The sequence below is a fragment of the Carcharodon carcharias genome, chromosome 31 (genome assembly GCF_017639515.1).
Source record: "Carcharodon carcharias isolate sCarCar2 chromosome 31, sCarCar2.pri, whole genome shotgun sequence".
NCBI classification, from domain to species: Eukaryota; Metazoa; Chordata; class Chondrichthyes; order Lamniformes; family Lamnidae; genus Carcharodon; species Carcharodon carcharias.
In genome coordinates, this window is record NC_054497.1 from 27,186,982 (window position 1) to 27,212,688 (window position 25,707).

A 25,707-nucleotide genomic window follows, 5' to 3' on the forward strand; every position below is an offset into this window, starting at 1 on the left:
ACTCTATCCAGGCCTTTCAGTGTTCTGTAAGTTTCAATCAGATCCCCCCTCATCCTTCTAAACTCCATCGAGTATAGACCCAGAGTTCTCAAACGTTCCTCATATGTTAAGCCTTTCATTCCTGGGATCATTCTCGTGAACCTCCTCTGGACCCTCTCCAGGGCCAGCACATCCTTCCTGAGATACAGGGCCCAAAATTGCTCACAATATTCTAAATGTAGTCTGACCAGAGCCTTATAAAGCCTCAGCAGCACATCCCTGCTTTTATATTCTAGTCCTCTCGAAATAAATGCCAACATTTTGGAGGGGAATTTGCAGGTGGTGGTGTTCCTGTGCACCTGTTGTCCTTGTCCTTCTAGGCGATAGATGTTGCGGGTTTGGAAGGTGTTGTCGAAGGTCTTTGGTGAATTGCTGCAGTGCATCTTGTAGATAGTACACACTGTTGCCATTGTGTGTCAGTGGTAGATGAAGTGGATTTTGAAGGTAGTAGATAGGGTGTCAATCAAGCAGGCTGCTTTGTCCTGGATGGTGTCAAGCTTATTGAATGTTGTTGGAGCCGCACTCATCCAGGCAAATGGAGAGTATTCCATCACACTTCTGACTTGGGCATTGTGGATGGTAGACAGGCATTGTGGAGTCAGGAGATGAGTTACTGTCTGCAGAATTCATAGCCTCTGACCTGCTGTTGCAACCACAGTATTTATGTGACTGGTCCAGTTCAGTTTTTGGTTAATGATAATCCCCAGGATTATCATTAGTGGGGGATTCAGTGATGGCAATGCCATTGAGTGACAAGGGGCGATGGTTAGATTCTCTCATGTTGGAGATGGTCATTGCCTGGCACTTGTGTGGCGTGAATGTTATTTGCCACTTATCAGCCCAAGCCAGAATGTTGTCCAAGGCTTGCTGCATATGCGACTGCTTCAGTATCTGAGAAGTTGAAAATGGTGCTGAATTTTGTGCATTCATCAGTGAACATCCACAGTTCCTATCTTATGATGAAGGGAAGGTCATTGTTGAAGTAGCTGAAGTTTTTGGGTCTAGGACACTAACCTGAGGAACTTCTGCAGTGATGTCCTGGGACTGAGATGATTGTCCTCCAACAACCACAACCATTTTCTTTTTTGCTAGGTATGACTCCAAGCAGCGGAGAGTTTTCCCCCTGATTCTCATTGACTCCAATTTTGCTAGGACTCCTTGATGCCACACTTGATGATCCCTTCCATCACTTTACTGATGATCGAGAGTAGACTGATGGGGCAGTAATTGGCTGGGTTGGATTTGTTCTGCTTTTTGTAGTAAGGACACAGCTAGGCAAGCTGGGTGGATGCCAGTGTCCTGGCTGTGCCAGAACATCTTGGCTAGTGGGGCGGCAAGTTCTGGAGCATAAGTCTTCAGTATTATTGCTGAAAGGGTGTCAAGGCCCAGAGCCTTTGCAGTATCCAGTCCCTTCAGCCATTGGGTGAATCAAATTGGCTGAAGATTGGCATCTGTGATGCTGGGGACCTCATGAGGAGGCCGAGATGGATCATCCAATTGGCACTTCTGGCTGAAGGTTGCTGCAAATGCTTCAGCCTTATCTTTTGCCCTGATGTGCTGGACTTTTCCATCATTGAGGATGGAAATATCTGTGGAGCCACTTCCTCCAGTTAGTTGCTTAATTGTCCACTGCCATTCACGATGGGATGTGGCAGGACTGCAGAGCTTAGATCTATCTGTTTGTTGTGGGGTCACTTAGCTCTGTCTATCACTTGCTGCTTTCGTTGTTTGGCACTTAAATAGAATTTTGTTGTAGCTTCACCAGGTTGACACCTTATTTTTTAGGTATGCTCCTGGAACCAAGGTTGATCCCCCAGTTTGATGGTAATGGTAGAGTGGGGGATATGCTGCGGGCCATGAAGTTAGTTAGTGGCAAACTAATCAATTATGGATGAACCCACGCATATCGTGCATAGACATCAGCAGATAGAAATAAGTCTGGACTCATTTTTAGGTCCAGATTCATGCGCGTACCCAAACCAAGAGACCAGACCAAAATGAAGCCTCAAGCTTCACTTAAGTATTTCGGCTGAGCTGACGATGCCTATCCCCCTTTCACCAGCAACTCCACCCTGCGTAAGATTTGACGTTAGTGGCTTAAATGAAATCTGGGGAGAGTGGGGAGAAGGACAGCGCGTTGGGGGGGAAGTGGGGGGCGATGGTTACAGCCAACAACAATCTGGTGGAACCAGAAAATGACTGCCTGCTCATTCTGGCTCCACATTAAAAATAAATTACACTTGATTTTTCAGTGCTGGTGGTTTGCTAAGCCTAGACCATGCCAACAAAACCTGAGTGTTTCTCATGTGTCAGTGCAGACTCGATGGGCCGAAGGGCCTCTTCTGCACTGTGTGATTCTGTGAGTATATCAGACCCAGTGGAGGTTCTGCTCAGGGCAGCCCAATTGCCTTGAGAGGTCCTCATAAGCAACATCAGCTTGCATTTATATGGCACTTTTAACATGGTAAAATATCCCAAGGCGCTTTATAGGAGCTTTATCAGATAAACTTTGACACCAAGCCACATAAGGAGATATTTAGGGATAGGTGAGCAAAAGCTTAGTCGAAGAGATAGGTTTTAAGGAGTATCTTAAAAATAATGAAAGAGGGGCAGAGAGGTGTAGGGAGGGAATTCCAAAGCTTGGGACCCAGGCAGCTGTGGGCACGGCCGCCAGTGTGGAATGATTAAAATCGGGGATGCCAAGCAGCTGGAATGAGAGGAGTGCAGAGATTTCAGAAGGTTGTGGGGCTGATGGGGGTTACAGAGATAGGGAGGAGTGAGGCCATGAAGAGATTTGAGAATAAGAATGAGAATTTTAAACCTGACCAGAATACAAGGGAGCAATGGATGAGCAGGACCTGGTGCAGCTTAAGACACAGGCAGCAGAGTTTGTATAAGTTCAAATTAATGGAGGAGAGAAGATGAGAGGCTGTCCAGGAGCATTGGAACAATCAAGTCTAAAAGTAACAAAGGCATGGATGAGGGCTTTAGCGGGAGGGGCGGCTGAGACAGTTCTTTTTATTCATTCATATAATGTGGGCATCACTGGCTGGGCCAGCATTTATTGCCCATCCCTAGTTGCCCTTGAGAAGGTGGTGGTGAGCAGCCTTCTTGAACCACTGCAGTCCATGTGGTGTAGGTACACCCACAGTGCTGTTAGAGTGGGAGTTCCAGGATTTTGACCCAGCGACAGTGAAGGAATGGCGATATATTTCCAAGTCAGGATGGTGAGTGAGAAACTTCCAGTGGCAGATCAGGCACTGTTACAGAGGTGGAAGTAGGTGGCCTTGATGCTGGAGCAGGTTATGTGGTCAGAAGCTCAGTTCAGGATTTAACTTCAGTCTTTGGCTTTGGATTTCCCAGTTTTTAATTGGAGGAAATTTCTGCTTATCCAGTACTGCATGATAACAAATCTGAGAGGCTAGTGTGGGCACAATTGGGTTGGGTGTCATCAGCGTACACACAGAACCTGCCATTATGCTTTCAGCTGAAGGTGCCGAGAGAGATAAAAAATAGGAGGGGGCCAAGGTCAGATCCTTGGGGGATACCAGAAGTAACAGTGTAGACCCAAAAAGAAAAGCCAATGCAAGTGAGTCTCTGGATAGAGAGAAATGGAACCAAGTGAAGATAGTCCCACCCAGCTGGACAACAGCGGAGAGGTGTTGGAGGAAGCTGGTGTGATCAACAGTGTCAAAGGCTGCAGACAAGTTGAGATGTATGAGGAGGGATGATTTGCTCCTGTCAATTCACAGTCACGTCTGTTTTAGGTAGCTGCTTCAGGTACATCACAATCACCCCAGGTCACAGTATTGTTGGGTGTCTATCAGTATCCTTGGAGTTCATAATCCCCTGAAACTGGATATTTTTGGGTTTCCTTGACTGGAAGTTCCAGCATGTGTGTGCTTATGGGCAATTTAGTGCTGTGTGTGTGTGTGTGTGTGTGTGTTTACATATAAATGGCTTACACTTAATACAGGTACACTTATGGATAATGGATGCTAATGGATACCAATCAGAAGTACTCTTGGCTATGAATAAAGTAGTGTTTAGCTTTAAGTAACATAGCTGTAAATTTAGAATAAATAAGTAAATGGGCAGCTGGGTTATAAATATCATTTCATAATCCCATCCATATTCTTGCAAAATAATTTTGCCAAGTAGTGATTAGTGCATTTTCAGTCACCTCCCTCTGAGACTTCCCACTGAGAAGCAATGGCTTATCTCAAGGTCCATAAAACACTTCTTTCCTTTTTTATTTTACCATTTTGTATTCTGGCTGTGGAAAAACAGCAGGTTCACCTGACCTTTCTAATTACAGGGTCATCTCTTGCAATGCTGCAGAAAGATGAACCCTATCACTCATCTCAAGCTGTTTGCAGGATTTTGTTGCATCATGTTTGCTGATATAATGACCACTGCACTTGAAAAGTATTTTATTGTATGTGAACCGCTTGAGGCGAGAGATGCAAGGCGTGTGTGAGCCCTGCTTTCTTTTATATGTATGAAATAGAACAAGGTGCATCCAAGGGCTACATGTACTAAGTACCTGGAGAAGAACAATGCTCATCTGTCCTTCTAAATTGTGCTATGGGATCATTTATGTCCAACTAGGAGGGCAGACGGGTTTGATGTTGGTTTTACTTCCCACCCGACAGACATTACCGCCTTTAATACTGGAGTAAAGTGTCATGCTCGATTATGTGTTCAAGCCTCCAGAGTGAGACTTGAACCCACAGCCTTCTGGGTCAGCAACCAAGGCTGACACCAAAGAGTTTTCATAACTTTTAACTTCTTTGCCCGGAGTCTTCTCTTTTGCCTGTGTTACATGAGATAGGTTGTTTGTAGAATAGAATCAAAGGCCAGAATCTTCTGCCCTCCCAGGGCAGAATTCACTCAGTGCCATGCAGGGAGCGCGACAAGCAAACATGTGCAGGGTTGTTTGCAGGCTCCCGGCGGCGGGGGGGGGTAGTGACACTCGCTCAGAAGCACTCAATGCCTGATCGAGGGCCCCAGCATCGGGAAGGAGGGAGCTTGCTGAGATCCACCTCCCTGCCTTTGCTGCCTACCTCTTCTCCCATGACCCACCTGCGACCCCCACCCCCACCTGTGGCATGGGGTCCAGTGACGATCCTAGGCCTTGGGCGGGTGTAGTACCAGCAGCAGCCACTGTGTCCGTAGTGGCATTGCCATTTAACAGAGCTGCCAGCCTCTGATTGGTTCTCAATTCTTGGCGGGTGCAATTTCTGCCCCCGGGGGCCTTGATCCCAGGGAAAGGGCCGCTGTTGGCCTGTCAAAAGCCTGAGTGGCACAAGATGCGGTGAGCCTTTCCAAAAAGAGACAGCGTAAGGCTCTTGTCAGGTCTCCAGCCGGCAGCCAAGATCCCTGTCGCTTCCATAAGATTCCGGCCGAGGAATCTTATAGCGCAGGAGATAATTCAGCCTGCCATGTCTGTGCCTGTCCTTTGCAAGAACTATCCAACTCGTCCCACTGCCTTGCTCTTTCCACGTAGCCCTGTAAATTTTACCCTTGAACTGGGGCTGGTGGAGATTATAATGATAGGGAGGGGTGAAACCATGGAGGGATTATGATTGGAAGTGGGAGTGTTCCCCCCCACCACCCCCCACACCACTCCCCCACCTCATTCCAACCAATTGCAAAGCAGCATCCAGCTTAATGTGGAACTGAACTGTCTGCCCTGCCTGCACCAGCAGTAATGAAGGTAGGAAGATCATCACCAGGCTGATGGGAGTGCTGGACATCACCCCTCAATTTGTAAATTTTTTGTTTCAGGTTCAAGTGTAGGAACATGACCTTCCAGTTTCTGCCCTGAACCTGAAGGAAGGACATTGTACTCCAGGAGGTTCCACCCATGTGTGTCCTTGATCTGCTGGTTTAACTAGATCAATGGGAGTTTAGCCAGAACAAGGTGAGTTACTGCTTTCCTTTCTGAAAGAACACCTCTACAAGAGATGAATTCTGCACAATCAAAGCACATTACTCCCTTCAAAATATATAAATTCACCACAGTAAATATTGTAATGTATGTATTTCATTTTTTCTCTCTGTTATAATGCAATTGTTGGAATATTGAGTGTAATTACCACTTAATACATGGCTGATCCACACTCCGCTGCACTCCCTTTGTAACTATTTCTTTTTATATGTCATATGTGAAGCTATTGGGTTTCAGAAACAAACTGAATTGCAGAATGTGACTAGAGACACTAATCAAAATCCTCAAATTCAGCTAAAAGAGTTTACCTTATCCAATCACTTTGAGGCAGTGTCTGGTGATATAGGCAATTTATTCAAAGGGTTTTTCAGTTGTACGCTCCTTTTTGAGTTGTACCCTTTTCTGAGGCTTATAGGTTGGGGTGAATCAGTTGGCCCTTGGCTCCCCCTATTTCCAAAGCAGAGACCTCACTTCTTGGGCTCCTCACTTTAAAGCTGCTCAAGTGACCTTTCTGGAGCAGCTCCATTCATTGAAATGGGAATGACAATGGTCTTGGATTCAGGGGCTAGTCTGTGCCTGAGATTCTCCACTCATCGAGTTCCAGAACTTGTGGAAAGATGCAAATCTGTGGCTCAACCTTTTTTACAGCCATGGAGGAACAGTCAGAGGTGGATAGTCACTTTGGCTCACAGGTGTCCAGCGGTTTGATTCTGAGCAGCGGTGATGAAGGTCTAGGATTGGCCTGCCCCATTGGCTAGGGATGAAACTTGGTACTGCTACTGATGGCACTTGATCTCAACCTTCAGGGCACGAGGAAAGACAATGGTGTGTGTGGATGGGAATGAGGAGGGACCGGAGGAAGAGAGAGGATGGAGGGAGACAGAAGGGAAAGAAGGGAGAGAGGTTATAGAGGAGGAAGAGGGGAAGGGAATGATACTTGGGAGGGGCAAGGGAGGGAGATGGAGAGAAGAGGGGCAGGAGAGGGCGAAGGAAGAGGGGTGGGGTAAGGGAGAGAGATGGAGGAAGGGGAGCACTCGGAGGGGGGAACACAACAATATCTCTATGATTTTTAAAGAAATGTTAATTTTTCCTGGTTTCCTGGTCCAGGTTTTCCTGCATTCCTGCCATCCAGGTGAATGCTGAGTAAAATGACGCAGCCAATCAGGGAGCCTCTCCAGAGAAGGAAGTCACTTGGGCCCATGTCTCCAAATGCTGCCAAGAGACTGTACCGCAACCTGTCTTTCAGGTTAAAGGGCGGCTCCAGCTCAGACGAGAACTGCCTCATCAAAAAAATAGAGAAAGAAAGAAGCAAGAAATCTTCATCCCTGGTACGGATTTACAATTTGACTCCGATCATCAATGGTTTATTTAACTAGTTTAAGAGTGGAGCAATTCGAAGAGTAAATCCTACTCCTTACTAACAGACATCATCGGTGCCACCATTATTCAAAGAAGGTCACTGTGAACTAGAAAAGAGCACAGAATCACAGAACTGTTATGGTGCAGTAGGAGGCCCTTCGGCCCACTGTGTCTGCACCAGCTCTCCAAATGAGCGTTATGATTTAGTGCCATTCTCCTGCCTTTTCCCTGTACTCTTACACATTGTTTCTATTCAAATAATTATCTAATGCCCTCCTGATTGCCTTGATTGAATTTCTTGATGGAATGCAAAGTATCTACAATACCAAAGTAGGCCTTTCAGCCCAACAAGTTCATGCTGGTGTTTATGTTCCATAATAGCATATACAGTGATGTATCCTCCAATATTTCTGATCAGCGATGCAACATGTGTACTATTGACGATGGTAAAGATGTCTCGAGCACTGTCAGCCTTGACCCAATGTCAATGATCATGGTAACCAGCAAATGAATTACATAAAGACTAGAAGATTTAGATCTACATTCTCACCTGCTCTGCGCCATCAGAATATTTCCTCAGAACATTTAAGTGCCCAAAATTTAAAATTTCATCATTCCTTGTCAATGTAGTAAATCAAGTAGAAACAAAACTAAATGTCAGATACTGAGATGGTAGAGACTTTGCATTGTGATAAGCCCACAGTGTGTAATTACTCTGTAAAGTCCAGTGTAACACTATTCCATTACACCACAGTAGGACTCAGGGAACAGACTGACATTTTATGAGTGTTGCAGTAATAGCCAAGTGCTGAGTCACATGCTAAATTATACCCGCATTGTGACTCATGTGATTTGAAGGAACCTGCACGATCACCATTTAGACTACCAGCTCTACAGAATGGGGTCTCTTGTTGTTACTATAGAGACCAGTAACAGCCAGGTTTTCCTGCATTCTTACAATGTTCCATATAAATTGGATGTTGACAGAGTAACATGAGGAGAACTGTAAATGAAAATAATTCAAAGAAACAAAATTGTCAAAGGGAGGCAAGAACTCAATGGCTCATTAATTATCAGGATTGGTGGAGAGGAACTCTGTGGGTTAGTATCAGTGATGGTGGGGAGAGAACTCTGGGTCAGTATCAGTGATGATGGGGAGGGAACTCTGTGGGTCAGTATGCAATGGTGGCCCGGGAAGTCTGTGGGTCAGTATCAGTGATGGTGGAGAGGAACTCTGTGGGTTAGTATCAGTGGTGGTGGGGAGAAAACTCTGTGGGTCAGTATGCAATGGCGGAGAGGGAAGTCAATGGGTCAGTATCAGTGATGGTGGGGAGAGATGTCTATGAGTCATTATCAGTGATGGTCGAGATGGAACTATGTGGGTCAGTATCAGTGATTTGGAGGAGGAACTCTGTGGGTCAGTATCAGTGAAGGTGGAGAGGGAACACTGTGGGTCATTGTCAGTGATGGTCGAGAGGGAACTCTGTGGGTCAGTATCAGTGAAGGTGGAGAGGGAACACTGTGGGTCATTGTCAGTGATGGTCGAGAGGGAACTCTGTGGGTCCGTATCAGTAACAGTGGAGAGGGATCTCTGTGGGTCAGTATCAGTGAGGGTGGAGAGGGAACTCTGTGGGTCAGTATCAGTGAAGGTGGAGTTCAGGGAACTCTGTGAGTCAGTATCAGTAACAGTGGAGAGGGAACTCGGTGGGTCAGTATCAGTGAAGGTGGAGAGGGATCTCTGTGGGTCATTATCAGTGAGGGTGGAGAGGGAACTCTGTGAGTCAGTATCAGTGAGGGTGGAGAGGGAACTCTGTGAGTCAGTATCAGTAACAGTGGAGAGGGAACTCTGTGAGTCAGTATCAGTGAGGGTGGAGAGGGAACTCTGTGGGTCAGTATAAGTGAGGGTGGAGAGGGATCTCTGTGGGTCATTATCAGTGAGGGTGGAGAGGGAACTCTGTGGGTCAGTATCAGTGAGGGTGGAGAGGGAACTCTGTGGGTCAGTATCAGTGAGGGTGGAGAGGGAACTCTGTGGGTCAGTATCAGTGAGGGTGGAGAGGGAACTCTGTGGGTCAGTTTCAGTGAGGGTGGAGAGGGAACTCTGTGGGTCAGTTTCAGTGAGGGTGAAGAGGGAATACTGTGGGTCAGTATCAATGAGGGTGGAGAGGGAACTCTGTGGGTCAGTATCAGTGAGGGTGGAGAGGGAACTCTGTGGGTCAGTATCAGTGATGGTCGAGAGGGAACTCTGTGGGTCAGTATCAGTGACAGTGGAGAGGGATCTATGTGGGTCAGTATCTGTGATGGTGCAGAGAGAGCTCTGTGGCTCAGTATCAGTGATGGTCGAGAGGGAACTCTGTGGGTCAGTATCAGTGACAGTGGAGAGGGATCTATGTGGATCAGTATCTGTGATCTGGAGAGGGAACTCTGGGTCAGTATCAGTGATGGTGCAGAGAGGGCTCTGTGGGTCAGTATCAGTGATAGTGCAGAGAGATCTCTGTGGGTCATTATCAGTGACGGTGGAGACAGATCTCTGTAGGTCAGTGTCAGTAAAGGTGGAGAGGGAGCTCTTTGGTCAGTATCAATGATGGAGAAGAGGGAACTTTGTCAGTCAGTATCAGTGACGGTGATAGGGATCTCTGTGGGTCAATATCAGTGATGGTCGAGAGGGAACTCTGTGGGTCAGTATCAGTTAAGGTGGAGAGGGAACTCTGTGGGTCAGTATCAGTGATGGTGCAGAGAGAACTCTGTGGGTCAGTATCAGTGATGGTGCAGAGAGAACTCTGTGGGCCAGTATCAGTGATGGTGGGTCAGTATCAGTTAAGGTGGAGAGAGAACTCTGTGGGTCAGTATCAGTAACAGTGGAGAGGGAACACTGATGGTCAGTATCAGTGGTAGTGGAGAGGGAACTCTGTGGGTCAGTATCAGTGAAGGTGGAGAGGGAACTCTGTGGGTCAGTATCAGTGAGGGTGGAGAGGGAACTCTGTGGGTCAGTATCAGTGAGGGTGGAGAGGGAACTCTGTGGCTCAGTATCAGTGATGGTCGAGAGAGAGCTCTGTGGGTCAGTATCAGTGATGGTCGAGAGGGAACTCTGTGGGTCAGTATCAGTGACAGTGGAGAGGGATCTATGTGGATCAGTATCTGTGATCTGGAGAGGGAACTCTGGGTCAGTATCAGTGATGGTGCAGAGAGAACTCTGTGGGTCAGTATCAGTGATAGTGCAGAGAGAGCTCTGTGGGTCAGTATCAGTGATAGTGCAGAGGGATCTCTGTGGGTCATTATCAGTGACGGTGGAGACAGATCTCTGTAGGTCAGTGTCAGTGAAGGTGGAGAGGGAGCTCTTTGGTCAGTATCAATGATGGGGAAGAGGGAACTTTGTCAGTCAGTATCAGTGACGGTGATAGGGATCTCTGTGGGTCAGTATCAGTTAAGGTGGAGAGGGAACTCTGTGGGTCAGTATCAGTGATGGTGCAGAGAGAACTCTGTGGGTCACTATCAGTGATGGTGGGTCAGTATCAGTTAAGGTGGAGAGAGAACTCTGTGGGTCAGTATCAGTAACAGTGGAGAGGGAACACTGATGGTCAGTATCAGTGGTAGTGGAGAGGGAACTCTGTGGGTCAGTATCAGTTAAGGTGGAGACTGGAGTTTGAGGCTCAGTATGTATCAGTGATAGTGCAGATGGAATTCTTTATGTATGGGTTGTGGCCTATCAAAAATGTTTAATTTCTATCTGAACTGTTTGTAATTTTGATCATTAATCAGTGAGGGTCATTATCAGTGAAGGTGGAGAGGGAACTCTGTGGGTCAGTATCAGTGAAGGTGGAGGGGGAACTCTGTGGGTCAGTATCAGTGAGGGTGGAGAGGGAACTCTGTGGGTCAGTATCAGTGAGGGTGGAGAGGGAACTCTGTGGGTCAGTATCAATGAGGGTGGAGAGGGAACTCTGTGGGTCAGTATCAGTGAGGGTGGAGAGGGAACTCTGTGGGTCAGTATCAGTGAGGGTGGAGAGGGAACACTGTGGGTCATTGTCAGTGATGGTCGAGAGGGAACTCTGTGGGTCCGTATCAGTAACAGTGGAGAGGGATCTCTGTGGGTCAGTATCAGTGAGGGTGGAGAGGGAACTCTGTGGGTCAGTATCAGTGAAGGTGGAGTTCAGGGAACTCTGTGAGTCAGTATCAGTAACAGTGGAGAGGGAACTCGGTGGGTCAGTATCAGTGAGGGTGGAGAGGGAACTCTGTGGGTCAGTATCAGTGAGGGTGGAGAGGGAACTCTGTGGGTCAGTATCAGTGAGGGTGGAGAGGGAACTCTGTGGGTCAGTATCAGTGACAGTGGAGAGGGATCTATGTGGGTCAGTATCAGTGAGGGTGGAGAGGGAACTCTGTGGGTCAGTATCAGTGAGGGTGGAGAGGGAACTCTGTGGGTCAGTTTCAGTGAGGGTGGAGAGGGAACTGTGGGTCAGTATCAGTGATGGTGGAGAGGGAACTCTGTGGGTCAGTATCAGTGGTGGAGAGGGAACTCTGTGGGTCAGTATCAGTGGGTGGAGAGGGAACTCTGTGGGTCAGTTTCAGTGAGGGTGGAGAGGGAACTCTGTGGGTCAGTTTCAATGAGGGTGAAGAGGGAATTCTGTGGGTCAGTATCAATGAGGGTGGAGAGGGAACTCTGTGGGTCAGTATCAGTGAGGGTAAAGAGGGAATTCTGTGGGTCAGTATCAGTGACAGTGGAGAGGGATCTATGTGGGTCAGTATCTGTGATGGTGCAGAGAGAGCTCTGTGGGTCAGTATCAGTGATGGTCGAGAGGGAACTCTGTGGGTCAGTATCAGTGATGGTCGAGGGGGAACTCTGTGGGTCAGTATCTGTGATGGTGCAGAGAGAACTCTGTGGGTCAGTATCAGTGATGGTCGAGAGGGAACTCTGTGGGTCAGTATCAGTGACAGTGGAGAGGGATCTATGTGGGTCAGTATCTGTGATGGTGCAGAGAGAACTCTGTGGGTCAGTATCAGTGATGGTTGAGAGGGAACTCTGTGGGTCAGTATCAGTGACAGTGGAGAGGGATCTATGTGGGTCAGTACCTGTGATGGTGCAGAGAGAGCTCTGTGGCTCAGTATCAGTGATGGTCGAGAGAGAGCTCTGTGGGTCAGTATCAGTGATGGTCGAGAAGGAACTCTGTGGGTCAGTATCAGTGACAGTGGAGAGGGATCTATGTGGATCAGTATCTGTGATCTGGAGAGAGAACTCTGGGTCAGTATCAGTGATGGTGCAGGGAGAACTCTGTGGGTCAGTATCAGTGATAGTGCAGAGAGAGCTCTGTGGGTCAGTATCAGTGATAGTGCAGAGGGATCTCTGTGGGTCATTATCAGTGACGGTGGAGACAGATCTCTGTAGGTCAGTGTCAGTGAAGGTGGAGAGGGAGCTCTTTGGTCAGTATCAATGATGGGGAAGAGGGAACTTTGTCAGTCAGTATCAGTGACGGTGATAGGGATCTCTGTGGGTCAGTATCAGTTAAGGTGGAGAGAGAACTCTGTGGGTCAGTATCAGTAACAGTGGAGAGGGAACACTGATGGTTAGTATCAGTGATGGTGCAGAGAGAACTCTGTGGGTCAGTATCAGTGATGGTGCAGAGAGAACTCTGTGGGTCAGTATCGGTAACAGTGGAGAGGGAACACTGATGGTCAGTATCAGTGGTAGTGGAGAGGGAACTCTGTGGGTCAGTATCAGTTAAGGTGGAGATGGGAGTCTGAGGCTCAGTATGTATCAGTGATAGTGCAGATGGAATTCTTTATGTATGGGTTGTGGCCTATCAAAAATGTTTAATTTCTATCTGAACTGTTTGTAATTTTGATCATTAATCAGTGAGGGTCATTATCAGTGAAGGTGGAGAGGGAACTCTGTGGGTCAGTATCAGTGAAGGTGGAGGGGGAACTCTGTGGGTCAGTATCAGTGAGGGTGGAGAGGGAACTCTGTGGGTCAGTATCAGTGAGGGTGGAGAGGGAACTCTGTGGGTCAGTATCAATGAGGGTGGAGAGGGAACTCTGTGGGTCAGTATCAGTGAGGGTGGAGAGGGAACTCTGTGGGTCAGTATCAGTGAGGGTGGAGAGGGAACACTGTGGGTCATTGTCAGTGATGGTCGAGAGGGAACTCTGTGGGTCCGTATCAGTAACAGTGGAGAGGGATCTCTGTGGGTCAGTATCAGTGAGGGTGGAGAGGGAACTCTGTGGGTCAGTATCAGTGAAGGTGGAGTTCAGGGAACTCTGTGAGTCAGTATCAGTAACAGTGGAGAGGGAACTCGGTGGGTCAGTATCAGTGAGGGTGGAGAGGGAACTCTGTGGGTCAGTATCAGTGAGGGTGGAGAGGGAACTCTGTGGGTCAGTATCAGTGAGGGTGGAGAGGGAACTCTGTGGGTCAGTATCAGTGACAGTGGAGAGGGATCTATGTGGGTCAGTATCAGTGAGGGTGGAGAGGGAACTCTGTGGGTCAGTATCAGTGAGGGTGGAGAGGGAACTCTGTGGGTCAGTTTCAGTGAGGGTGGAGAGGGAACTGTGGGTCAGTATCAGTGATGGTGGAGAGGGAACTCTGTGGGTCAGTATCAGTGGTGGAGAGGGAACTCTGTGGGTCAGTATCAGTGGGTGGAGAGGGAACTCTGTGGGTCAGTTTCAGTGAGGGTGGAGAGGGAACTCTGTGGGTCAGTTTCAATGAGGGTGAAGAGGGAATTCTGTGGGTCAGTATCAATGAGGGTGGAGAGGGAACTCTGTGGGTCAGTATCAGTGAGGGTAAAGAGGGAATTCTGTGGGTCAGTATCAGTGACAGTGGAGAGGGATCTATGTGGGTCAGTATCTGTGATGGTGCAGAGAGAGCTCTGTGGGTCAGTATCAGTGATGGTCGAGAGGGAACTCTGTGGGTCAGTATCAGTGATGGTCGAGGGGGAACTCTGTGGGTCAGTATCTGTGATGGTGCAGAGAGAACTCTGTGGGTCAGTATCAGTGATGGTCGAGAGGGAACTCTGTGGGTCAGTATCAGTGACAGTGGAGAGGGATCTATGTGGGTCAGTATCTGTGATGGTGCAGAGAGAACTCTGTGGGTCAGTATCAGTGATGGTTGAGAGGGAACTCTGTGGGTCAGTATCAGTGACAGTGGAGAGGGATCTATGTGGGTCAGTACCTGTGATGGTGCAGAGAGAGCTCTGTGGCTCAGTATCAGTGATGGTCGAGAGAGAGCTCTGTGGGTCAGTATCAGTGATGGTCGAGAAGGAACTCTGTGGGTCAGTATCAGTGACAGTGGAGAGGGATCTATGTGGATCAGTATCTGTGATCTGGAGAGAGAACTCTGGGTCAGTATCAGTGATGGTGCAGGGAGAACTCTGTGGGTCAGTATCAGTGATAGTGCAGAGAGAGCTCTGTGGGTCAGTATCAGTGATAGTGCAGAGGGATCTCTGTGGGTCATTATCAGTGACGGTGGAGACAGATCTCTGTAGGTCAGTGTCAGTGAAGGTGGAGAGGGAGCTCTTTGGTCAGTATCAATGATGGGGAAGAGGGAACTTTGTCAGTCAGTATCAGTGACGGTGATAGGGATCTCTGTGGGTCAGTATCAGTTAAGGTGGAGAGAGAACTCTGTGGGTCAGTATCAGTAACAGTGGAGAGGGAACACTGATGGTTAGTATCAGTGATGGTGCAGAGAGAACTCTGTGGGTCAGTATCAGTGATGGTGCAGAGAGAACTCTGTGGGTCAGTATCGGTAACAGTGGAGAGGGAACACTGATGGTCAGTATCAGTGGTAGTGGAGAGGGAACTCTGTGGGTCAGTATCAGTTAAGGTGGAGATGGGAATCTGAGGCTCAGTATGTATCAGTGATAGTGCAGATGGAATTCTTTATGTATGGGTTGTGGCATATCAAAAATGTTTAATTTCTATCTGAACTGTTTGTAATTTTGATCATTAATTTGCTGGAAATATTGAATTATTTTCTTCATCCTGAGGGGGGTGGGTGTGCACTGGGCAGCCAAAACCTGGCTGGGACCTCACACATTCCTTTAATGTACAATACTGTGAGGCCATTTGTGACACAAAGTTTCTAACTAAACATGAGATCTAAAACTGGCAGGAAGAGGCAGTATTGTTATAGCAAACCACAAGCACATTTGCAACCACCGAGGCAGGGCTGTAAATGTTAACTGTGTGACACTAATCATGATTTAATAGTAAGATGGAGACAGTGAGAAAAGTGCAGAGGGTACAAGTCTGTGAATCACTGCAGAACACACATGATCATGACTGTAAGACTCAAGAGCGGCTCTGGCGGCCCCCATGTTTGTGCCCCAACTTATTCAATAGGAGATATGGAGGGAGTCAGAAACGGACCTTGGCAAGATTAGTTTTGGTATCTGTTTTCAACAAATGCATTTTTCAGAGTCAAAGCAGTTCAATATGCTGAGAGGATATTTCCTCTCATAGGGGAATTTAGGATCGGAGGGCGCAGTTTAAAGATAAGGGGTCTCCCATTTAAGACAGAGATGAGGAGGAATTCCTTCTCTCGAAGGATCGTTAGTCTTTGGCATTCTCTTCCCCAGTGAGCAGTGGAGGGTGGGTCATTGAATACATTCAAGGCTGAGTTGGACAGATTTTTGATTGACAAGAGAGTTAAGGGTTATGGGGCAGGCAGGAAAGTGGTGTTAAGGCCACAATCAGATCAGCCATGATCTTATTGAATGCCGAAGCAGGCTCAATGGGCCGAATGGTCTACTCTTGCTCCTATTTCTTATGATCTTATCTTGTACTATCATTATATATTTTGAAATGAAGAAATTGCTAAATTTGTCTCCAAGTCAGAATACAGAATGATATCTCTCAAAGCCATATGAGGGTTTTCTGCCTTTATATATACCTTTTAAATTCTAGAATATTCAGTATGATTCAATCTTTGATGCTGTGGAACACGAAGACCTTGAAGCAGTTCAACGGATACTGGACCAGCCAGGCACACAGGACGATCTGAATGAGGTTACCAGCACTGGACTGGTTCCTCTGGATATCGCTGTCCTGACAAACAACATCTCAATGGCGAGCCTCTTAATGAATGCTGGAGCCAGGGATAACCATCACTGTGAGTAGTGAACGCTGGATTCTTCACTTTGATTCTCTTGTACTTGCTTTCTTTTGTCTGAGGTGGAGCTAGCCCATAATCTGCACCAACACCACCAGGAGATTCAACACTGCACCGTACTGGCACGGTACAGTAAGTGGGTAACTTCTGCTTTTCTTACCAAAGATCAAACATTCCACTATTGAGACCCACTCTAGCAAGTGACCTGGTCAAGAATTGGCAAACTCTCATTCCCTTAACCAACATTCAAACTGTTGGGTGAGTGATGCCGTTTCCTGCTTATATCGCTGCACGTCAATCCAGTTTGGGGTGGGGACGTGTGCGTGGGTGTGAACTGGAAGAAGTTATTAAAGATCAATCTTACTTCTGGAAATTAAATTTAAAATGGAAGCTCCTTATGAGCCAGGAAGACCCCACTGTTAAAACTGGCTTGTGCGGAGTTAACTGATCTCTTCTGGAACAGTCGTAAGGTTAGGGGTTAGGGTGGTTAGGGGTAGGGTTAGTGCTAGGGGTTAGGGTTGCACGTCAGTCAGCCTAAACTAAGCAGGAAAGAATTCATCCAGGATTCCCACTTCCAACTGAGATCCAATGAATCCTGTGTGGACAGGTTTAAGCACAGCTTTGATAGCTTCCATGGTCAAATAGCCTGCCAACATTCACTGTGTAAGTTGATGTACGTTGAATGACACCTTGGTTGAGGAGCTGGAGGGCTACCAGTAAGAAACAGCACCTTCAGGAGTAGAGGATAGGAAATGGATAATAAAGTGAATAAAATGAAAGTGAAAATGAATAAAGTGGAAGAAAAAGAAAGACCTCCATTTCTATGACACTTTACAACCGGTGAGGTATTTCTGAAGTATAATCACTATGGTAATTACCTCAAACAACAATGAGATAATGACCAGATTATTTCTTTGCATGATGTTGGTTGAGAAATAAATAAGAGCAGGGAACACTCCCTGCTCTTCTCTGTAAAAATTCCATGGGATCTTATACTGATCTGAGGCAGTTGAGACCTCTGTTTATATCTCATCCGAAAGACAGTAACTCCAACAGTACAGCGCTCCCTCAGTAATGCAGTGGGAGTAGTCAGCCTAGGCTTTATGCACAGTTCTCTGAAGTAGGACTTGTACCTAAAACAATGCTACTTTCCAGTCACGTAAGCTCTAATGGGACGCGTCATGTATAATACGATGCCCACTATTATGGAGTTAGGCTGCCTTTCTGGTTAAGTGAGACTTTTGGCCACCAGGGTGGTTCACCCCTGACCCCAGCCAATCCTCATACTTCAGGGTCATTTTAATATTGGTGGTGAGCTTCCCATGGCCCCCCTGCTGGGCAGTCTCGCTCAGACAGGGTAGAGTTTTGCTTCGAGAGCAGTTAAGGACGGTAGTCATGTCCAGGTGCAGACAGCCCATGTGCTCCATCAGTCTGAGAGTGATCGCAAGCCCCTACCCATCTGTGCATCCTCTACTGACTTTAGAATATTGGGTACCTGGGGCCAATAGGAGATCCTGGAAAACCGCACTCAAACACAAATAGAAAATACGTCGGGATGTGTTTCCCTTGTTTGCACATTGCTTCCTTCTCCTGCTATCTGGCCTGTGGAGTGGGGATTGAGGGTGATGTAGCAGGACAGACATCTTTGAATAATTTTACACACACCGCTAAATGAGGCTGGTGAGAAATCTAGGACAAAGCCTTTATCAACATCCTCAGCCCTGTTCTGTTTGCTTCCTCTCTTTTTTTACTCTTAATCTCCACATTCTTCACACTGATGGTTTCTTTTTCTAGTCAATGAAGGAAACTGGGATATGCACCTGGCCACATTAGTGAGCAAAGCGGGACAGAAAGTTACAGAACTGTTGGAACACAGGACTGAAGCTTCAGAGGCTGATTTATTCCAAAGTAAGAACAGGGAACTTCGGACTTGGAAGTTCAGACAGAAGCTGTATAAGCAGATGAAAGCTGCTTTTGAGAATGCGTGTAAGTACTTAAAGCTGCTTTTGAGAATGCGTGTAAGTACTTAAAGTCAGCGAAACTGTAGCAGTGTTTGAGGAATCGCTGCTCTAATATATTATTTAATATATGTCCATTGTACGTCCAGGACAATTATCTGGTCATCAGAATAGGCAAAGCTGTGTTACTTGTTAACCTTTCATTGAAAGCCACAATCCCAAACGGGATTCTGCTGAAAGGCCACATGCTGGACTATTCCAATGGGGAGTGACACAACATGGATTTATTTCTGTAGTTCTCTACATGATGCACTCCAGGGATTGGCTTTTATGGCACACCATCAGCTGTATTTTCGGTGGAGGTGCACCTAAAACATGTCGGGAACCCAGTTCACCTCCTTCCCGCCCAACCCCGATCTCTTCCTCACAACACAGAGGGTGGGTAAGGCGACCCGTGGGCTGCCAACCTTTAGGCCCATTGAGGCCCTTAACTGCCCAATTAGTTGGCAATTCAGTTCCTCAATCCAACTCCATTGCCCTGAAATGCTGGGCAGTGGCAGACAAGCGAGGGTGCAAAGGCTATTTTTGAAATGGCTTCTTTGATGAGCCCCCTTTCCATCCTACCTTTTCAATCAGGGGGTGCCCTGTGCGCATCAGGGACACCCTCCTCCCAAGATGTCACCCACCGCCTCCACCACCCCCCCCCACCCCCCGCCTCTCTTTGTGCATCCCTACCTGCTCTCCAAAACCAGCCACCCACCCCTTCTCCTCCCTCCACAGGCTCTCCAATCCCTTCCCACCCTAAAAGCCTGGGACTTATCTGTCTCCAGTCGCCATGATCTTCTCCCCGGGCATCCTTGCAGTCCAGCTCTGTGAGCTAGTGAGCTCTGGTGCGACTGGCACTGGAAGAGCTGGCAGCCAATCAGATGTCCACCGATCTGGCAGAAGTCTGACCCTCAGCCTGTTTAGCCCGCCCCCAGTGCGTTATTACTGTGGGGCAGCTTTTTAAAATACGGTCTGTTTGGGACCAACTTTCCTTCTGGGATGGTGGGGGGGGGGATGTGGGGGTTGCAGAGAGGGGGTGAGCAGCCCACCCCCCCATTGAAATCCAGCCCTAGATTTTAACTCTCTACTGGCTAGGTTTGTCCTTTGCTTCTCTCACTGCAAAGCAAGAAGACTAAAAGAAACCAAATAAAATTTCACCTCTGGCAATGTCTCCTGACAGAGTTCTGTGGAATCCTGAAGATGTCACCACATGAGCTGTCGCCTCCAAGCATGTCTCACCACCCCCATCACCACCCCCCCCCACCGACCCTACTCCCCCGCCCAACAGAACCACCCTTGCCTCACACCACCTTCCCACATCAAGTGTAAAGCAAAGGGACGCTTCAGGCTGAATTTTCCTGGCCATGATAGTGGCATGAAGTTGGGGGTTGGTGGCGGGGGGGAGCTGGGAAAATAGGAAGAAGCCATGTTGGAACAGCTCCCCAACACATGCCTGCTGAACAAAGGCTTTAAGGCCCCAAAGTGGTTCCCCATGCAGGATAGACTCTGTCCGTCGGAGGGGTTTGGCCTCCACTCCGAGGGTCCTACCAGCTTGGAGTCTCTGAAATTTTCCTTTAAATTTTCACCTCCAAGGGCAACTCTATGTCGAGGCACCCTCGCAGATCCCAGTCTGCCTCAACAGTGCCCACCTCTCTCGGTGGGGCTGCCAAGGCTGCAGAGCCTCATAAGGGCAGTCTGCCCGCCATTCTTAATAAGATGGTGAGCGTGGAGGGTGCCAATTAAGAGGCCACCTCCAGGAATATTGCTCCATAATTAGTCTCGCTGCCGGCGAGTTGGGGCTCAGGAACCTCATTTGAAACCCACAGGAACATCTAGCCCTCTGTTACTTGAATGGATGATTATTGGCTAGCTGCCAGTCAAACAATTTTCTGATCTCCTATATTTTTCTTTCTCCCTCCCTGAAGTTTTAATCCAACTGAGTTTCCACAAACAAGTTAAAAGTAGAATCAACACGGTCTGCGCTTGGACAGGGATAAGTAATGCGTGGAAATAATCAGACAGGATTTAATGGAGCCCGCAGAACCATGGTGCTGAGAAAGTCAGGAAGAATCAGACGGGAGACCCCATTTCCGATTCCCGGCTGCGGGAGAACTGTCCCGCACTGAGTAATGGCAGGAATGGCCTGAAGGGGGAATCCTGCATGCTGGTGGTGGGTTAGGCTCATTGCCATGTCACTTGAGACCAATCATCCCTGAGCCCATTGGGATTTAATGGTGGCCCAGGGATTTAACGGGGCTCATATAGGCCACCCATGCCTCCCAAAATCCACCCTGTGGCCTCATAGCAGGGGGGGGTCCTTCATTCACCAGTACTCAGTGCCCAATCCAGAGACCCAGTATCAGGAAGTGGAAGGGGGGCACTGAAAGCCAAGCCTTGTACTTGCATCCAACTCCCTTCCAGCCAATCACCAGTGACCCCTTTCTGTGGCCCAAATCCACTCACTACTTAACTCTTTCCAGCATTGGGGATGGGCACAGTGGAGCCCCTAAAGGAGGTATTCCCCCCTCCTGCCCCAACAGTCGCCATGTAGTGAAAGCTGCCGAGCTGCCCGCTTTGCCAGCACCTTCCCTTGCTGCATGCAAAATAGCGGCAAAGTCGGGTTGAGGCCCTTAAGTGGCCAATTAAGGGTCTCATTAGACCTAAGGGCACACAGGCTGTCTGAAGCCTTCCCCGCCCGCTGCATGATGGGAGATGGGTCAGGGGTGGGCGGGAAGGCAGTGGGAAGGTCACTCGCTTTATTTTACAAGGAGCCCCAGCCTTCAAATACGCCAGCGGGGGAAGGGCATAAAGCCCTGCCCAATGAGTAATTTTAGACTGTGGTAAGTGTAGCGTGCCTGGGAGGGATGGATGACTTTGGACCTGTGATTCCCAAAGGTCCCTCCACTGAGGTTTTCCTCATGTCATCCCTCGGTCTGTTGTACACTAATTGATACAGATTGACTGCTAAGATTAGCCAACAACTCCATTACAGTTACATCAGCCAACCAGCAGTACAGTGGCTGGTTAATTACATGGACCTTTGCCTTTTCTCATCCAGTAGTTGTTGTGTTCCTATGTACTGATAGTTAATTCCCTCTGCTTTTGTTTTCTGCATCGCACTGTTTTATCGATGTCCTCATGTGACATCATTTGATCTTCAGAATTACTTACTGTGCCTCCAATTTTAGTATCTGAAGCCTTGCATATTGTCTCATTCAATCTATATCCACAGTAAAGTGGTCCCATAATTGAATCCTGTGGGGCACCACTAACCATTCAGAATTATTCTGAAAATCTGCCCTTTTTTACAATTCTTTCATGGGATGTGGACATCGCTGGCTAGTCTGGCATTTGTTACTCATTCTTAATTGCCCTTGAGAAGGTGGTGGTGAGCTGCCTTCCTGAACCACTGCAGTCCATGTCGTGTAGGTACACCCATAGTGCTGTTAGGAGGGGAGTTCCAGGATTTTGACAATGTGAAGGAACGGCAATATAGTTCCAAGTCAGGATGATGTGTTGGTTGGAAGAGAATTTGCAGGTGGTGGTGTTCCCATGCGTCTGGTGCTCTCGTCCTTTTAGGTGGTAGAGGTCATGGGTTTGGAAGGTGCTGTCCTTACCAACTACTTTGTTTCCTCCTAAGCCAATTTGCCACCTTCTCTTTATCTCCATTCCCTGTAATTGCTGTAACGTGAATGTTAGTTTCAGTATCGTTGCACATAAGCTGCATTAAAGGACCATTAGCCACCAGTCCCAGGGGACAGCCATCTCTCTGTCTGTGTCAACAGACTCGGGCAGATTCAGTTTGATGTTAAATGACAGGGTGACCTGAGTTAATCTCTCTCCTTGACAGGTGTCCCTGATTCTCCAGAGAAAGTGTATTTGTCAGTAACTGGCAGTACATCCCTTCGAGTCACATTCCAGGAACCAGCAAGGAACAGCACCTTGATAATCACCCGATATAAAGGTAATCTTCAATAAATGCTTTAGATGTGGCTGCTGTAACTTGTCTGTTGTGGAGCTGCCAACTGTTCGGCTTTGCAGAATTTCTTTTCTTTAGTATCTCTAGCACTGGTTAAGGCCGTGAGTAACTGAGTAATACAGAGCAGGAGGGTAATATAATCAATCCATATCATATACTGAGTTAGCTGGTCTCAGCTGGGGAGTCAGTCTTGGCCTTACAATTGACCTCAGTGTCCCTACTTAAGGGAGAGGAAAACTGACTAACGTTGCAGCTCCTAATCACTATCAAGTGACCCCATGTGTGTAATTGACACTGAGTGAGCACAAGTTCATGCTCAGTTGTGGTCCTTGTCCCAGTGGTCACAAAACTAGGTCACACTCACTGTGTGTCACAGTTAGAATGGCAACATGGGCATGGGACTGCAGGGCACCTATCAGGTGTATAATTGAGCAAGAGAGTGCACCATCTTCGAAAGAGATGGGGAAAAAGTTGGAAGGAAAAATATATTTGATTAAAAAGTGCAAGTCAAACCTCCACTTTACTTCATGAATCCTGTCAGTACTGACTTCTTGCTACAACTGGACAGGGCATTGGTGAGACCATACCTGGAGTACTGTGTGCAGTTTTGGTGTCCTTACTTAAGGAAGGATATACTTGCATTGGAAGTTCAGAGAAGATTCACTTGGCTGGGATGAAGGGGATTGTCTTATGATGAAAGGTTGGGCAGATTGGGCTAATACTTATTGGAGCTTAGAAAAATGAGAGGTGATCTTATTGAAACATACAAGATTCTGAGGGGGGTTTGACAGGGTAGCTGCTGAGGATGTTTCTCCTTGTGGGGGACCCTAGAACTAGGGATCTCTAATTTAAGACAGAGTTGAGGAGAAATTTCTTCTCTCAGAGTGTCGTTAATCTTTGGAATTCTCTTCCACAAAGAGCAGTGGAGGCTGGATCAATGAATATATTCAGGACTGAATTAGACAGATATTTGATCTACAAGGGAGTCAAGGATTATGGGGGGGTAGGCAGGAAAATAGAGTTAAGGTCACAATAGATCAACCATGATCATATTGAATGGTGGAGCAGGCTCAATGGGCCAGATGACCTACTGCTTCTATTTCTTATGATCTTATGAGTGCCAAGAGCTGTAGGATAGGACAGAGGATTAGGCTTTTTATACAGATGCTTCCAGCACAAGGACCAGCGTCAGCAGAAAGTGTTAATGCTGCCAATACAGTGTGAGCTGCCATCCTTTCTGGGAGCCACCAACTGAGCAGCTCAACCCACCTCTGGATGTTAGCGATAAGATTTGCCAATCACTGACCTCTGCAATATTCCTTAGCTTCTTTCTCCTTTTCTCTTCAAAGGAAAGACTGAGCGGTTATACCTATCAGGATAGCCAGAACAGGTTGATGCTCTTTTCTCTAGAGCAGAAAAGGCTGACCTAATAAGGGTCTTTAAAACTGTGAAAGGATGAAGTTAGAGATGTTTCCACTTAAGGGAGTATCCTAAACTAGGGGCCATGAATATAAGATAGTCACTAATAAATCCAATAGGGATCACAGGAGAAACGTCTTCACCCAGAGAATGGAACTCACTAACACGTGGTCCAGAATTTTGAGGTCGGAGGGCGGGCGGGGTCGGCGGCACCAGGAGCAATCGGGAAACGAATTGCCGCCCACGATAAGCCCCCAGCCGCGTTTTCACACGGGCCAATTAACGGCCAGCCAGCGTGAAAGATGCACTGAAAGGCTCAGCGCTGACGGGGTGGGGGTGGGAGGAGGGCGAGCGCTGAAGTCAATGTGGGTGCGCGGGAGCACTCACAGAAAGCTCCCTGAAGGCAGACAGCTGCCTCAGGGAGCTGAGGAACTTTAAATCCAATAAAAATAGATTTTAAAATCTAGAAAAAATGCCCACCCATTAGAAACAGTCACCTGAACATATACAACATGAAAATTCTGTGTGAACATTTTTTTTTTAATTTAATGACAGAAACTTCATCCTGCCCTTGGATGGGGTTTCTGGAAAAATGCAAAGGCCACTTGGCTGATTCGCCAGCCCACCAACCGTAACATTGGAGGGGCAGTGAAAAATCCCAGCTAATTGTGCCGTTAATAGGCTTTATAACCCTCTTAATTATCAGCGGGCATGTTTCTAGGTTTAGAGCACACCCACACGCCAAGCGAAAGATTCTGCCCAAGGAGTAATTGAAGTGAACAACCTAAATGGATTTGAGGGAAATTCGATAAGTACATAATGAAAAAGGAATAGAAAGTTCTGCTGATAGGGTTAGATGAAGTAAAGTGAAAGGAAGCTCAAGCAGATCATAAAGACAAGCACAAACCAGTTGGGCCAAATGGTCTGTTTCTGCTGTGTCACAAAGGTAAGGGAGAGTGAGTGGCCTATTGAACGTGACTTATAAAAAGTTGCAGAGCAATGGTTGGAGACTTTCCAAGGGAAATGTCTGCTCATAGTGGCACCTCACTGTACTATAGGTGATCCATTCCATTAACAATTCACTCCTAGTAGCCCACTTCCAACCTCCTCATCCCCCACTGCCTCATCGATGTGTTTGTTGAGGAGTTGAATAGCTCTTTGTGGTGCTTGAGGGGCTGACGGTTGCTACCTGTCCCTGTGGAATTTCTTTGCCACTGATTGTGATCTACCTTTGCCTTTGCAAGGAGAATACCAATTGAGTATGGTCAACTGATGGACTCATCATTGGTTTCACCCAGACGACTACAGAAATTCCATGGCGCAAATGCTTTTCGCTTCAGGGAAGGCATCAAGTCTCTTCATTTTTCACGCTGACATTCTGACATTACTACCCTTGCTTTAAGGGATTGGAATATGGCAGAGTGAAGAAGTGGGGCTAGGATGTCTGCATGTGTAAGCGTGTTTGTGCGAACATGTGCGTGTGGATGCATATATGTCCATATATGTGTGTGTGCATGTGTTGATGTTTGTGGATGTATGTGAGTGTGCATATGCATGATCATGTTTGTGTGTGCATGTGCGTGTAGTGTGTGCATCTAAGTGTGTGTGAGAGAGTGTGATTATGCATGTGTGTGTATGCATGTGTATAAAGATAATTCCTCATTCTATGCTCTTGGATGCTTTGTACTTGGAATCGATATCTAAGCTACCTAGTTCAGTTTAGAAAAATGAAATACACCTTGATGAAATGTAGGACACCACAAGAATGGGAGAGAGACGGAAGTAAGTTGAGGAATGCTGCATTGGAGGCAGGGGGCTCGGGCGGTGGGGGGTGGGGGGGTGGGGGGGGGGGGGGGGAGGGGGTGGTGAG

General features: G+C 47.5%; 1 protein-coding gene across 2 annotated transcripts in view; it reads left to right on the forward strand.

Annotated features, from left to right (window-relative positions):
• The window catches only part of LOC121271541 (ankyrin repeat and fibronectin type-III domain-containing protein 1-like), a 320,638-nt gene that overhangs the window by 245,052 nt on the left and 49,879 nt on the right, over positions 1 to 25,707 (forward strand). For both annotated transcript variants that reach the window (XM_041177527.1, XM_041177528.1), the window contains exons 2-6: positions 5,830 to 5,965; positions 7,100 to 7,320; positions 16,232 to 16,436; positions 18,231 to 18,422; positions 22,290 to 22,403. In XM_041177527.1, coding sequence (XP_041033461.1) covers positions 7,129 to 7,320; positions 16,232 to 16,436; positions 18,231 to 18,422; positions 22,290 to 22,403 — 703 coding nt within the window. In that variant the 5' untranslated portion in view covers positions 5,830 to 5,965; positions 7,100 to 7,128. The remainder of the gene's footprint in view (positions 1 to 5,829; positions 5,966 to 7,099; positions 7,321 to 16,231; positions 16,437 to 18,230; positions 18,423 to 22,289; positions 22,404 to 25,707) is intronic.